Here is a 12,454-nt window from a genome sequence, read left to right on the forward strand (position 1 = left end):
ACCCATACCGATTTCATTCATTATAAATTCATGTTATCCTCCTTCCAGTCATCCCTATTCCTCGCCAAACAGGACTATTACACCCAATTGACTAACTCCCTCAGCTCTAACCCCCGTCGTCTGCTCGCCACCTTTAACTCCCTCCTCAAAGTGCCCTCCGCTCCCACCCCCCCCCCCCCCCCCCCCCCCCCCCACTCTCTCCTCAATCACTGGCAGACTACTTTTGCGACAAGGTGCAGAAAATCAACCTCGAATTCACCACCAAACCATCTTCTCCTCCTCCTCACCCTATAACACACTCCCTCAACCAACCAACCCAGGCCTCCTTCTCCTCTTTTCCCGATATCACCGAAGAGGAAACCGCCTATCTTCTCTCCTCTTCGAAATGCACCACCTGTTCCTCAGACCCCATTCCCACCAACTTACTTAACACCATCTCTCCTACTGTCACCCCTCCTCCATCTGTCATATCCTCAACCTCTCTCTCTCTCTCCACTGCTACTGTCCCTGACACCTTCAAGCATGCAGTAGTCACACCACTCCTCAAAAAAACATCAGTTGACCCTACCTGTCCCTCCAACTACCGCCCCACTTCCCTCCTACCCTTCCTCTCCAAGATACTTGAACGCCCCGTTCACTGCCGTTGCCTTGATTTTCTCTCTTCTCATGCCATCGTCGATCCGCTTCAATCCGGCTTTCGCCCCCTACACTCGACGGAAACAGCACTATCTAAAGTCTGCAATGACCTGTTCCTTGCCAAATCCAAAGGTCACTACTCCATCCTTATCCTCCTTGACCTATCCGCCGCTTTTGACACTGTCAATCACAACTTACTTCTCGCCACACTGTCCTCACTTGGGTTCCAGGGCTCTGTCCTCTCCTGGTTCTCCTCTTATCTCTCCCACCGTACCTTCAGAGTACATTCTCAGGGTTCTTCCTCCACCCCCATCCCGCTCTCTGTTGGAGTTCCTCAGGGATCTGTCCTTGGACCCCTTCTTTTCTCAAGCTACACCTCCTCCCTGGGTTCCCTAATCTCCTCCCATGGGTTCCAATATCATCTTTATGCTGATGACACCCAGCTTTATCTCTCCACACCAGACATCACTGCAGAAACCCAGGCTAAAGTATCGGCCTGCTTAGCCGACATTGCGACCTGGATGTCCATCCGCCACTTGAAACTGAACATTGCCAAGACCGAGCTTATTGTCTTCCCTCCCAAACCCACTTCTCCTCTCCCTCCACTCTCTATCTCTGTTGATAACACCCTCATCGTCCCCGTCTCATCTGCCCGCAACCTCGGGGTCATCTTTGACTCCTCCCTCTCCTTCTCTGCGCATATCCAGCAGATAGCCAAGACCTGTCGCTTCTTCCTCTATAACATCAGCAAAATGCGCCCCTTCCTGTCTGCGCACACCACTCGAACTCTCATCCACTCTCTCATTACCTCTCGCCTTGACTACTGCAACCTACTCCTCACTGGCCTCCCACTTTGCCATCTATCCCCCCTTCAGTCCATTCAAAACTCTGCTGCACGTCTTATCTGCCGCCTGAACTGGTACACTCATATCACCCCTCTCCTCAAGTCACTTCACTGGCTTCCGATCAGGTACCGCATACAGTTTAAGCTTCTCCTTTTAACCTACAAATGCACTCGATCTACAGCCCCTCCCTACCTCTCTTCCCTCATCTCCCCTTACATTCCTACCCGTAACCTCGGCTCTCAAGACAAATCCCTCCTGTCAGTACCCTTCTCCACCACCGCCAACTCCAGGCTCCGCCCTTTCTGCCTCGCCTCACCCCATGCCTGGAATAAACTCCCTGACCCCATATGCCAGGTCCCCTCCCTGCCCATCTTCAAAGCCTTGCTCAAAGCCCACCTCTTCAATGTCGCCTTCGGCACCTAACCATCATACCTCTATTCAGGAAATCTAGACTGCCCCTACTTGACATTTCGCCCATTAGATTGTAAGCTCCTTGGAGCAGGGACTGTCCTTTTTTGTTAATCTGTACAGCGCTGCGTAACCCTAGTAGCGCTCTAGAAATGTTAAGTAGTAGTAGTAAGTTGTTGTTGTGCATCATGGCTGCTAAAAAGGTAAATACAATCTTAGGAATTATCAGAAAAAGGATGTAGAACAAAACAGAATATCATTATGTCTCTAAATAAGTTTCTAGTGAATCCACACTTCGCGTGCAGTTCTGGTTTCCCCATCTCAAGAACGATTTAATAGAAGGGTGACAAAACTGATAAAGGAGATAGAACACCTCCCTTATGAAGGTTAGGAGTTTTTAGTTTGGAGAAAAGATGACTGTGTAGGGGGGGGGGGGGGATATAACAGAACTTTACAAAATTATGAGTGGGGTGAAACTGCTGAACAGGAATGGTTGTTTAACCTGTAAAAACACTAAAACAAGAGGACTCTCTTAGAAACTAGTGACCAGCAATTTAAAAAATCATAATTTCGTATTTTTTTAATATACAACACAACTAAGCTATCTGTTCTTAAAGGACGTGGTCAAAGTGACCAACACAGCGGCACTATTTGTATATTCAAAAGAGAACTAGAAAGTTCCTGAAGTTGTCCACAGTAAATAATTAGCCAGGTAGACTTGGAGAGCCATTATTCATCCCTGGAAGTTAACTAATGGAAACAAATCTGCTTTTTGGGATATGACAGGTAATTATAACCCAAACTGGCCACTGTTGGAGGCAGGTTGCTGGGCTCAGTGGATCTCGACCTGACTCAGCATGGCTTTTCTTATGTTCTAAAAACATCTATGAGAAGAAACAAAGGAATCAAAGCCCTGCCTTGTAAGATATTTACGACAGTCTAGAAGTTTCCTGTGAAGCTGGAGGAACTCAGCAGCCTTTTTAGGAGGAATGAAGTCTGCAAAAGAGAGTGTATAACAGACTAAGAAAACTGTGGAATAAAGTTGATAATCTAATGTGCAATTGGTTAGAATTTAGGCCTGAAATGTTCTTCTGCTCAAGAGTCTAATGTTCTAGCTTCTCTGTCTAGAGGAGTAGAAGCATGAAATCTTGCAGTGCATGTTTTAAAGCAGATTCCACAACTAAGGAACGATGGGGTAACTGCGTTTTTTTCAAACCCAGTGCATTTCTGTATCCTGTACATTGTATCAATTTTCTTTGGCGCAACTTGAATTGTCAGTTTTTGATCAGAGTATTCTTCATAATTGTATAAAGTGGAACAGTGATTCCTTCTCTAGGAGGAGAGTCAATCTAGAACTTTAGAGTTCTGAAAGAAGTTCTTCCTTTATCTCCAATTTGAAAGGTATAGCTTGGGGCCATCTCATGGACAAAGCCAGGAAAGGACATACTTTCTGGAGGAAACTAACGTCTCTCAAGTGGCGGAAAAGGCTCAAATGGAATGCCATAGGACTCCTCAGCTGAGAGGTCCTGTGGGTCTAACTCTGGCTCTTCAAAATACTGTTCCTGGGAATTACGTGGAAGAGTGTGTCATCTGGGGCATTGGCTCTACATAGGAGTGTGTCTAGGCAGATAAGTCTCCTCTGCCAATGTCGTCGCATGCGTCAGTCGGGTTTGTGGTGTCCTCGACAGTCAATGCTGAGCTGGTGTGCGAGACCTTTCCCGTAACTATCTTTCTGATGTATTGAAAGGCTGGGCTGAGGCTGGCACAAACATACAGTAAACCTGCATAGACTGTGTATGTAGTAGCCCTGAGAGCTCCTCTTTGAGCACAGCCCAGATTTCCTCCTGAAGAGTAGGCATCTGTACTAGCTGAGCTGTGTGGATGCAGCCCAAGTTATAGCCTGTGCAGGCACAGAAGAAGAGAGCAAGGGTTCACATACTGATGTTGTAATTCACCTGGAGACAAATGACCTGGCCAACAATAGCAAGTTTACAGCACAGAGAGCGTTCCAGAAGCTTGGGGAGGGACTGAAATCTTTGGTTCAGACTGTGGCTTTTTCTGAAGTAAATCCCACATGGGGGAAGGGAGAGGAAAGACTACGCAAAACAGAGAATTTCCAAAAGTGGCTTGAGTCTTGGTATAAAGAAGAAGATTAGATATATAGGAGCATGGGGTAATACGTGGAAATATAACAGGCTTGTACTGTAATGATGGGCTACATCTTTCTGTGACAGGAAAAAGGATCCTTGGGGAGAAATTCAGACATTATGTTTCTACACATTTAAACTAGAAGGCAGGGGTGACAAGCAGGTTATTTTCAAAAGAGAAGGGCGCCCATCTTTTCACACGAATTGGGAGATGGGCGTCCTTCTCCCAGGGTCGCCCAAATCAGCATAATCAAAAGCTGATTTTGGGTGTCCTCAACTGCTTTCCATCGCGAGGACGACCAAAGTTCATGGGGGCGAGTCAGAAGCATAGCAAAGGCGGGACTGGGGAGTGCTTAACACAAGGGTGTCCTTGGCTGATAACGGAAAAAAGAAGGGCGTCCCTGACGAGCACTTGGCCGACTTTACTTGGTCCATTTTTTCTTATGACCAAGCCTCAAAAAGGTGCCCGAACTGACCAGATGACCACTGGAGGGAATCGGGGATGACCTCCCCTTACTCCCCCAGTGGTCACTAAGCCCCTCCCAACCTAAAAAAAAGCATTAAAAATATTATTTGCCAGCCTCAAATGTCATACCCAGCACCATGACAGTAGTATGCAGATCCCTGGAGCAGTTTTAGTGGGTGCAGTGCACTTCAGGCAGGCGGACCCAGGCCCATTCCCCCCCTACCCGTTACACTTGTGGTGGTAAATGTGAGCCTTTTAAAGACCCTCTTTGTTTTGAGCCCACCAAGAGCGCTTACCTCCACAACGGTCTTTTTAAAGACCATCTTTGTTTTGAGAATTGTCTTCATCAATAGCTCCCAAGGTATTTGATAACAAGACTCCTGATGCAGGCCTAACGGCCGAAACACAACGTTGTGTCTTATTATACATCTTCTCAGCCTTTGGAATCCTTGGTCATCCTCCCACTTTTTTTCATTGTGTTGTTGTCCGTGTGGTGTTTTGAGTTCTCCGTCTTTTGACGGATCTCTTTCCTAGCCTTTCAAAACCCACCAGAAACCCACTGTACCCACATGTAGGTGCCTCCCTTCACCCCTTAGGGCTATGGTAGTGTTGTACAGTTGTGGGTAGTGGGTTTTGGGGGGCTCAGTACACAAGGTAAGGGAGCTATGCACCTGGGAGCAATTTGTGAAGTCCACTGCAGTGCCCCCTAGGGTGCCCGGTTGGTGTCCCAGCATGTCAGGGGGACCAGTTCACTACGAATGCTGGCTCCTCCGACGACCAAATGGCTTTTGATTTGGTCATTGCTGAGATGGGCGTCCTCGGTTTCCATTATCGCCGAAAACCGGGGATGACCATTTGTAAGGTCGACTTAAATGTTAAGATTTCGGCGTCCCCGACCGTATTATCGAAATGAAAGAAGGACGCCCATCTTGTTTCGATAATACGGGTTTCCCCGTCCCTTCCCAAGGACGACCTGCAAGGACGCCCTCATGAAAACTTGGGCACCCCGTTCGATTATGCCCCTCAAAAGGATACAAGGGAATTCAGAAAGTCATCCCCAGAATAAACATGATGGCAGAGGGAAAGGTCATCTAAATATAGAAAACCACCTAAACTCACTAAGCACGTGGAACGTAATGAGCACAAATGCTCATAGTCTAGGTAAAAAGGTTCAAGACTTGCAAGCCCTGATGTTTGAAGTAAACTTGGATATTATTGCTATTACAGAGACGTGGTTCAATGATTCCCATGAATGGGATGTGACTATACCGGGCTATAATCTTTTTAGGAAGGATAGAGAGGGCCGAAGAGGTGGAGGAGTGGAGATGTATATGAGAGACTATCCAGCTTATTTTCGAAAGAGAAAGGCGCCCATATTTCGACCCAAATAGGGAGATGGGCGTCTTTCTCCCGTGTGCGACCAAATCGGTATAATCGAAAGCCGATTTTGGTCGTCTTCAACTGCACTCCGTTGCAGGAACGAACAAAGTTGACGGGGGCATGTCGGAGGCATGGCGAAGGCGGGCCTGGGGCGTGGTTATCTGCCAAGGAGAGATGGGCGTCTTTAACTGATAATCGAAGAAGGGCGTTTTAGACGAGAATTTGATCCGCTTTATTTGGACCCTTTTTTTTCAGGTCCAAGTCCCAAAAAAGTGCCCCAACTGACCAGATGACCACCGGAGGGAATCGTGGATCACCTCCCCTGACTCCCCCAGTGGTCACTAACCCCCTCCCACCAAAAAAAAAAAACACTTTCAAAACTTTTTTTTCCAGCCTCTATGCCAGCCTTAAATGCCGTACCCACCTCCATGACAGCAGAATGTGTTTTATCCTCTGACAGCCTTTTCCTGGTTCTGATGTGGCTCTCTGCTGAGTGTCACACCTTTTCTGTTATGTGCACTGCAGAGTCACATCAGCAATGCATTGTGGTGGGTGTAGGGTATTGGGCTCCGTGATTCCAATAGCTTGTGTTAAATGCTCACGATGTTGGTAGGCTCTACTCCCATGGTGCTTTTCCCCTGCTTACTGGGTCAGAGTGTGCCCTGTTTTGTTTCCAGTAGTCCATGAGGTAGTGGCCATTTTTGTAACATAGTTTTAGATCCCTTTCATGTGTTAGCCACGTTACAGAACTTAGTTCTTCCCTTGAATGTTGCTGAAAGAGGGCAATGTACAGCATTCTGCCAGCTCTGACCTACTGCTAATCTCAGTACCAGGAAGACTCTTTGCTACTGGGGCACAACCTCTGATCTGCAGTTAACTGTGAGTAAAGGTGCTTATTCAAATAAAGGACTTTTTCAAAGAGATTAGTCTTCAGGTGTCAACTAGTGTGCCAAGGTTATACAGCAGGATCAAGTCCTAGAGGCCTGCGTGTGTGCAGGTCCTTGGAGCACTTTTAGTGGGTACCGCAGTGCACTTAAGGCAGGCGGGACCCAGGCCCATCCCCCCCTACCTGTAACACTTGTGCTGGTAAATGGGAGGCCTCTAAAACCCACTGTACCCACATGTAGGTGCCCCATTCACCCCTAAGAGCTATGGTAGTGTTGTACATTTGTGGGTAGTGGGTTTTGGGGGGAGAGGGGTTGGGGGCTCAGCACCCGTGGTAAGGGAGCTATGCATGTGGGAGCGTTTTCTGAAGTCCACCACACTACTACTACTACTACTATTTAGCATTTCTATAGCGCTACAAGGCATAAGCAGCGCTGCACAAACCTCTAAGGTGTCCAGTTGGTGTCCTGGCATGTCAGGGGGGCGAGTGTACTACGAATCCTGGCCCCTCCCATGACCAAATGGCTTGGATTAGGACGTTTCTGAACTGGGTGTTTTTATTTTCCATTATCGCTAAAAAACAAACAAACGCCCAGCTCACAAACGACTAAATCCATGGCATTTTGATCCGTACAAACCGTATTTTCGAAACGAAAGATGGACGCCCATTTTTTTTGAAAATACGGTCTGTCCCACTCCTTCACGTACCCGTTCTCGGACATAGACACCCATGGAGATGGGCGTTCGCGGTCGATTATGCCCCTCCACGTCAGAGCAAATGAAATGTGGAGAACCTGGGGAAAGGAAGAAGCTTTATGGATTGTCCTGGAAAGAGAAGATGGAACCTGTATCCACACGGGGGTTATCTACAAACCTCCGGCACAAACAGAGAAGCTAGACAAGGATCTGATAAAAGTTATTGAAAAGATTGGTATGAAAGGGGAAGCGCTACTGTTGGAAGATTTCAACTTGTCTGATGTGGATTGGAATGTCCTGTCCGCAGAATAGGAAAGAAGTAGGGAGACTGTGGACGCCTGTCAAAGTGCCTTGCTCAGACAAATGGCGACGGAACCCAAGAGGGAAAGGTTTATGCTGGACCTAGTGCTCACAAATGGAGGAAGTGTTTCCAATATCCAGGTGGGTGCCCACCTATTTAACAGTGATAATCACACGATATGGTTTGATATAAGGGCAAAGGCAGTGTGCACAAAACTCAAATTACTGGATTTCAGACGTACTGATTTTGATAAAATTGGGGAATACCTGAAGAAGGAGATGTTGGCATGGGAAGGCATCAAAAGGAGGAAGGCAGGGTCACAGTGCTATGATATTGCTAACCAAATATTACTAAGGGCAACCCATGTCAGAGTAGTATGGTATTACTGAGCACTATTTATTTAACATATAGTAAATAATTTGTACACAGATAAGGGTGATTTTGTTTATAAGAGCATATATAAAAATAGTAAAAAAAAAGTTTCTGTTAAGTTTGGTACATAGTTAAAATTTTATGCCAAGTGCAGAAACCCAAAAGAGAGATACTGAATAGGAGGGGAGAGATTAGTAAGCTCGACTCAAGAGAGAGATCTTGGGGTGTTAGTGTTCGAGGATACGAAGGTGAAGAAACAATGTGACAAGGTGACAGCTGCAGCCAGAAGGATGCTATGGTGCATAGAGAAGGTATAACCAGCAGAAGAAAGGAGATTTGATGCCCCTCTACAAGTCGCTGATGAGGCCCCACTTGGAGTATTGTGTTCAGCTTTGGAGCTCGTATCTTGCTAAAAATGTAAAAAGACTGGAAGCGGTGCAAAGAAAAGCTACAAAAATGGTATAGGATTTGCATTGCAAACCGTACGAGAGACTTGTCAACCTGAACATGTATACCTTGGAGGAAAGGAGAAACAGCAGTGACATGATACAGATGTTCAAATATTTGAAAGCTATTAATCCGCAAACAAACCTTTTCTGGAGGTAGGAAGGTGGCAGAACTAGAGGACATGAATTGAGGTTGAAGGGGGGCAGACTCATGAGTAATGTCAGAAAGTATTTTTTCACGGAAAGGGTGGTATGTGGAATGCCCTCCCGTGGGAGTTGGTAGAGATGAAATCGGTAATGGAAGTCAGACATGCGTGGGATAAACACAAAGGAATCCTGTTTAGAAGGAATGGATCTACGGAATCTTAGCAGAAATTGGGCAGCAATGCCAGTAATTGGAAAGCAAAACCAGTGCTGAATAGATATGGATGGGCTGGAGTGTAAATTTTAAGGGGCTTCAGTGTTAGTTTCAGAACTTTTAGTACAAGAAAAGTGTTGGGCAGACTTCTACAGTCTGTGCCTTGAGAATGGCAAGGACAAATCAAACTCGGGCATACAAATAAAGTATCACATTCCATGTAAAATGAGTTTATCTTGTTGGGCAGATTGGATGACCATTCAGGTCTTCATCTGCCGTCATTGACTATGTTACTATGTAGGAGATCTCGAAGTCCTTGAAGGCTCTCGATGGGAAAGAAAGAGAGCGGTCACTGCGGCATGTACGCTTCCCATGCATCGAAGATGTAGATGCAGGGGAGGTGTTGGCAGAGTGTCTGGAGGGAGAATGATGGCAATACTTCTTAAGTTTTTCATGCTGAAGGTTCCTCGATGCATGCAGCACTGACGGAGAGGACACAGTCCTTAAGCGGTCACAGTATCGATGTCAGACCCTCTTGGATGTTGCGTCAGTGTACCCTATGTTGATGCCAATGCAGGTTCTGTGTCAAGTACTGAATCTCCTACCATTCTCAATGCAGATGCCGATGTTGATGCAGAACCAAAGGTTTTTCACACTGGATTCTGCGGCCTTTCCAATCTTCAGGTACCATGGATAATTTAAATGATAGGCTACAGATTAGAAATTGTATGATGTGATAACTGCCAGCGAGCCTTCTCAGGAGTAGCCCCCATGCTCTGGAATTTACTCCCAGAGGGGCTATGTATAACTGGAGACTACCTCTACTAAGCAGGTGAAAGCTTGGCTCTTCTCCCAAGCCTTTAATACATAGGGTGACTGACTATACACTCATTCTGCACCTGGACTAGCTTTCTACGCACACTGTAACTTAGATTAGTTCATTATCTCTTGCTTAACTATCCATCGAACTTGCCTTGAGTTTAGCTAACCACCAAATTCTCCCAACTGACTCTGTACCACACATCTTGTTCCCATCATATATCTGCTCTTGGCCCCTCACTGATATGGTAAGCCGTATTGTAGAAAATCTTTAGCATCATATCTATGTTAGTTGAATGTTCTAATGCATGCTTATTAGGTGTATCATTAGTGTTATACTAACACTGTATTATATCTCTGGTAATTGAATTCCAGTGCTGTTAAATCTATATATTTTTGATACTGTTTCATGGTAGCTCTATTATTAGGTTTCAATTTACTGTTTTCAAGCTTATCTCTTTTATTGTATTTACGTTTATTCTTGGTTAGTTTACTATTGTTATGCTAACAAAATTGTTTTATGTTAAACTGTACCTGCTGGGTGAATCTCTTCATAAAGGCAATTAATAAATCCCAATAAGTAAATAAAAATAATAGTAGATATGTAATTTAATTTTTGAGTTCTATCAGTACCCTTGAGTATATATGTCTAGGTTGATTTAGTTTGTCAACATGGCTTATTACATCTTCCATGTTCATGAAGATTTGTTTCAGGTGTTTTGAATCATCACCTTAAATACCATTTGAAGCACAAGTAGCTCCTCTACATCCTCCTTACTGAATCAAAGAATTCAATTAGTTTCTCTGCTACGGCCTTGTCCTCAGAGTTTCCCTTTTACTCCTTGATGATAAATTGGTCCAGCTGACTCCCTCAAGGCTTTCTGATTCTAATGTACCTGAAATGTTTTTACTATAAGTTTTTGCCTCTTACAGCAAGCTTCTTTTCAAATTCTCTTTTAGTCTTCCTTTTCAAAGCTTTACATCTAAGCTTGCCTATGCTGCTTCCTGTTTTTTTTATCAGTCAGATCCTTTTTCCATTTGTGAAAGATGTTCTTTTGGCTCTAACAGCCTCTTTCATCTCATATTTTAACCTTCCTTCCACCTTTGTTAATATATGGAATACATCTGCTCATAGCTTCCAAGATGGTATATTTAAATAATGCCCAAGCCTGATTTAAACTCTCAACCTTTGCAGCTACTCCTTCTAGCTTTTTAATTTTATTTTTTACCATTTTTTTCATTTTATCATAGTTGCCCTTTTGAAATGTCTATGCTTTTACTCCAGGAGAAAGGTCCAAGAAGTTGAATGTCATCTGCATAAAAATATGCACAGCATCTGAATTAAGAGACCCAGTGGTGCCTAAAAACATTTGTGTCAAACAGTGGCCAAAATACAACCCTGTGTTAACATTGGGTAACAGCTTATAATGTCAAGACATAGCAGAATTACATACAACCTGAAATGCATGGAGACAGAGAGAGAGAGATAAGCTCAAAGTCAGGACTGCAGCAGGTGGAAAAAAGGTGCCAGCACACCGTACCGGCGCGTACCGACACAAAAAAAGCCCCAAGTATTTCTACCCATTGGAATCCGTGCTGCAAGTGCCATAATGCATTATGATAAGGTTGTCAGAAATCCAGAACCGGTATAAAATCTTCTTCCTAGAACAGGATAATTTGGAAGCTGTAACAAAATTTATGATTGAAGCCAGGAAGAAATATGTGAATGCTGAAATTAAACAACAAAGCCTGTTAGAATATGTCGAAGTCAGCAGAGGGGAACAAAAAGAAAATTGAATCTATGGAGCCACTGTTAACACACCCCGCATATTACTAAAAAAGATTTCTAGTCTCTTCTAGAAAGCTCCAGAATTTTGTTTTCCTCAGTGCCCCTCATGGTGATATGACCCAATTGAAAAGAATCTACTTGACTAGAAAGAAAGCAACTTAACATTTTCCCCAATGACAAAACAAAAACAAACAGTACATACCAATAAATGATGGTATTTTAACTGTTAGTAAAAATAAATAACAACCTGCAACAGGAACCGGAAGCAATTGCACAATCCATAAATTCAGCCAATTTGGACTACAATGATGGCCCACATCAGTAACACAAAATAAATGTCGCTGGTCTTTTTTTTTTTAAAGAATGCTCCAATCTCGCTCCTTTGCCTGACAAGCGATGCAGATGAGGAAGAGGATATGGGAAGAGGATCACTGTTGTTCCTAGATCCTGTGAGTTAAAGAGAAAAACAGTTTTACATAGATTGCATTTTCAAGAGGGGCATACACAGGGACAAAGCATGGGCAGGGCTCCTATATATGTGAGTAACTAAGAGAATACTTTATTTATTCACATCTCTGGCTTTATGTTCAGGTGCCTAGATCTTAGGCATGCCAACAGTGGTTACTCTAGTATTCTATACCGGAACCTAAGCACTTAGGCTCAGTTATAGAATATGTTCTTACTGTGCAGCCCCAAAGTGTCTAAATGGAGGCACCCAGTTATAAAATTAAAATTACACCTTTAGCAAATGCTACCAAAAAACAGAGAACAGATACTAAAGAGAATGAACAAATTTTAATTTTCATAAGCTAAGCAAGGCAAATAAATAAAACACAGAAAAGCAAAACAAACCTACATCAATTACTTACCAAAAAAATTATATACATATCTTCCAATCACAGGAAA

At 44.3% G+C, this 12,454-nt stretch overlaps 1 protein-coding gene across 1 annotated transcript in view; it reads right to left on the bottom strand.

The window, feature by feature from the left end:
- Nucleotides 1-12,454, bottom strand: part of TMEM245 (transmembrane protein 245) — a 342,105-nt gene that overhangs the window by 230,688 nt on the left and 98,963 nt on the right. The window contains 2 exon segments of the mRNA XM_030204645.1: nt 11,796-11,843; nt 11,846-11,995. Of these exon segments, the coding sequence (XP_030060505.1) occupies nt 11,796-11,843; nt 11,846-11,995 (198 nt within the window).

This window comes from Microcaecilia unicolor, chromosome 1 (assembly GCF_901765095.1).
Source record: "Microcaecilia unicolor chromosome 1, aMicUni1.1, whole genome shotgun sequence".
Taxonomy (NCBI): domain Eukaryota; kingdom Metazoa; phylum Chordata; class Amphibia; order Gymnophiona; family Siphonopidae; genus Microcaecilia; species Microcaecilia unicolor.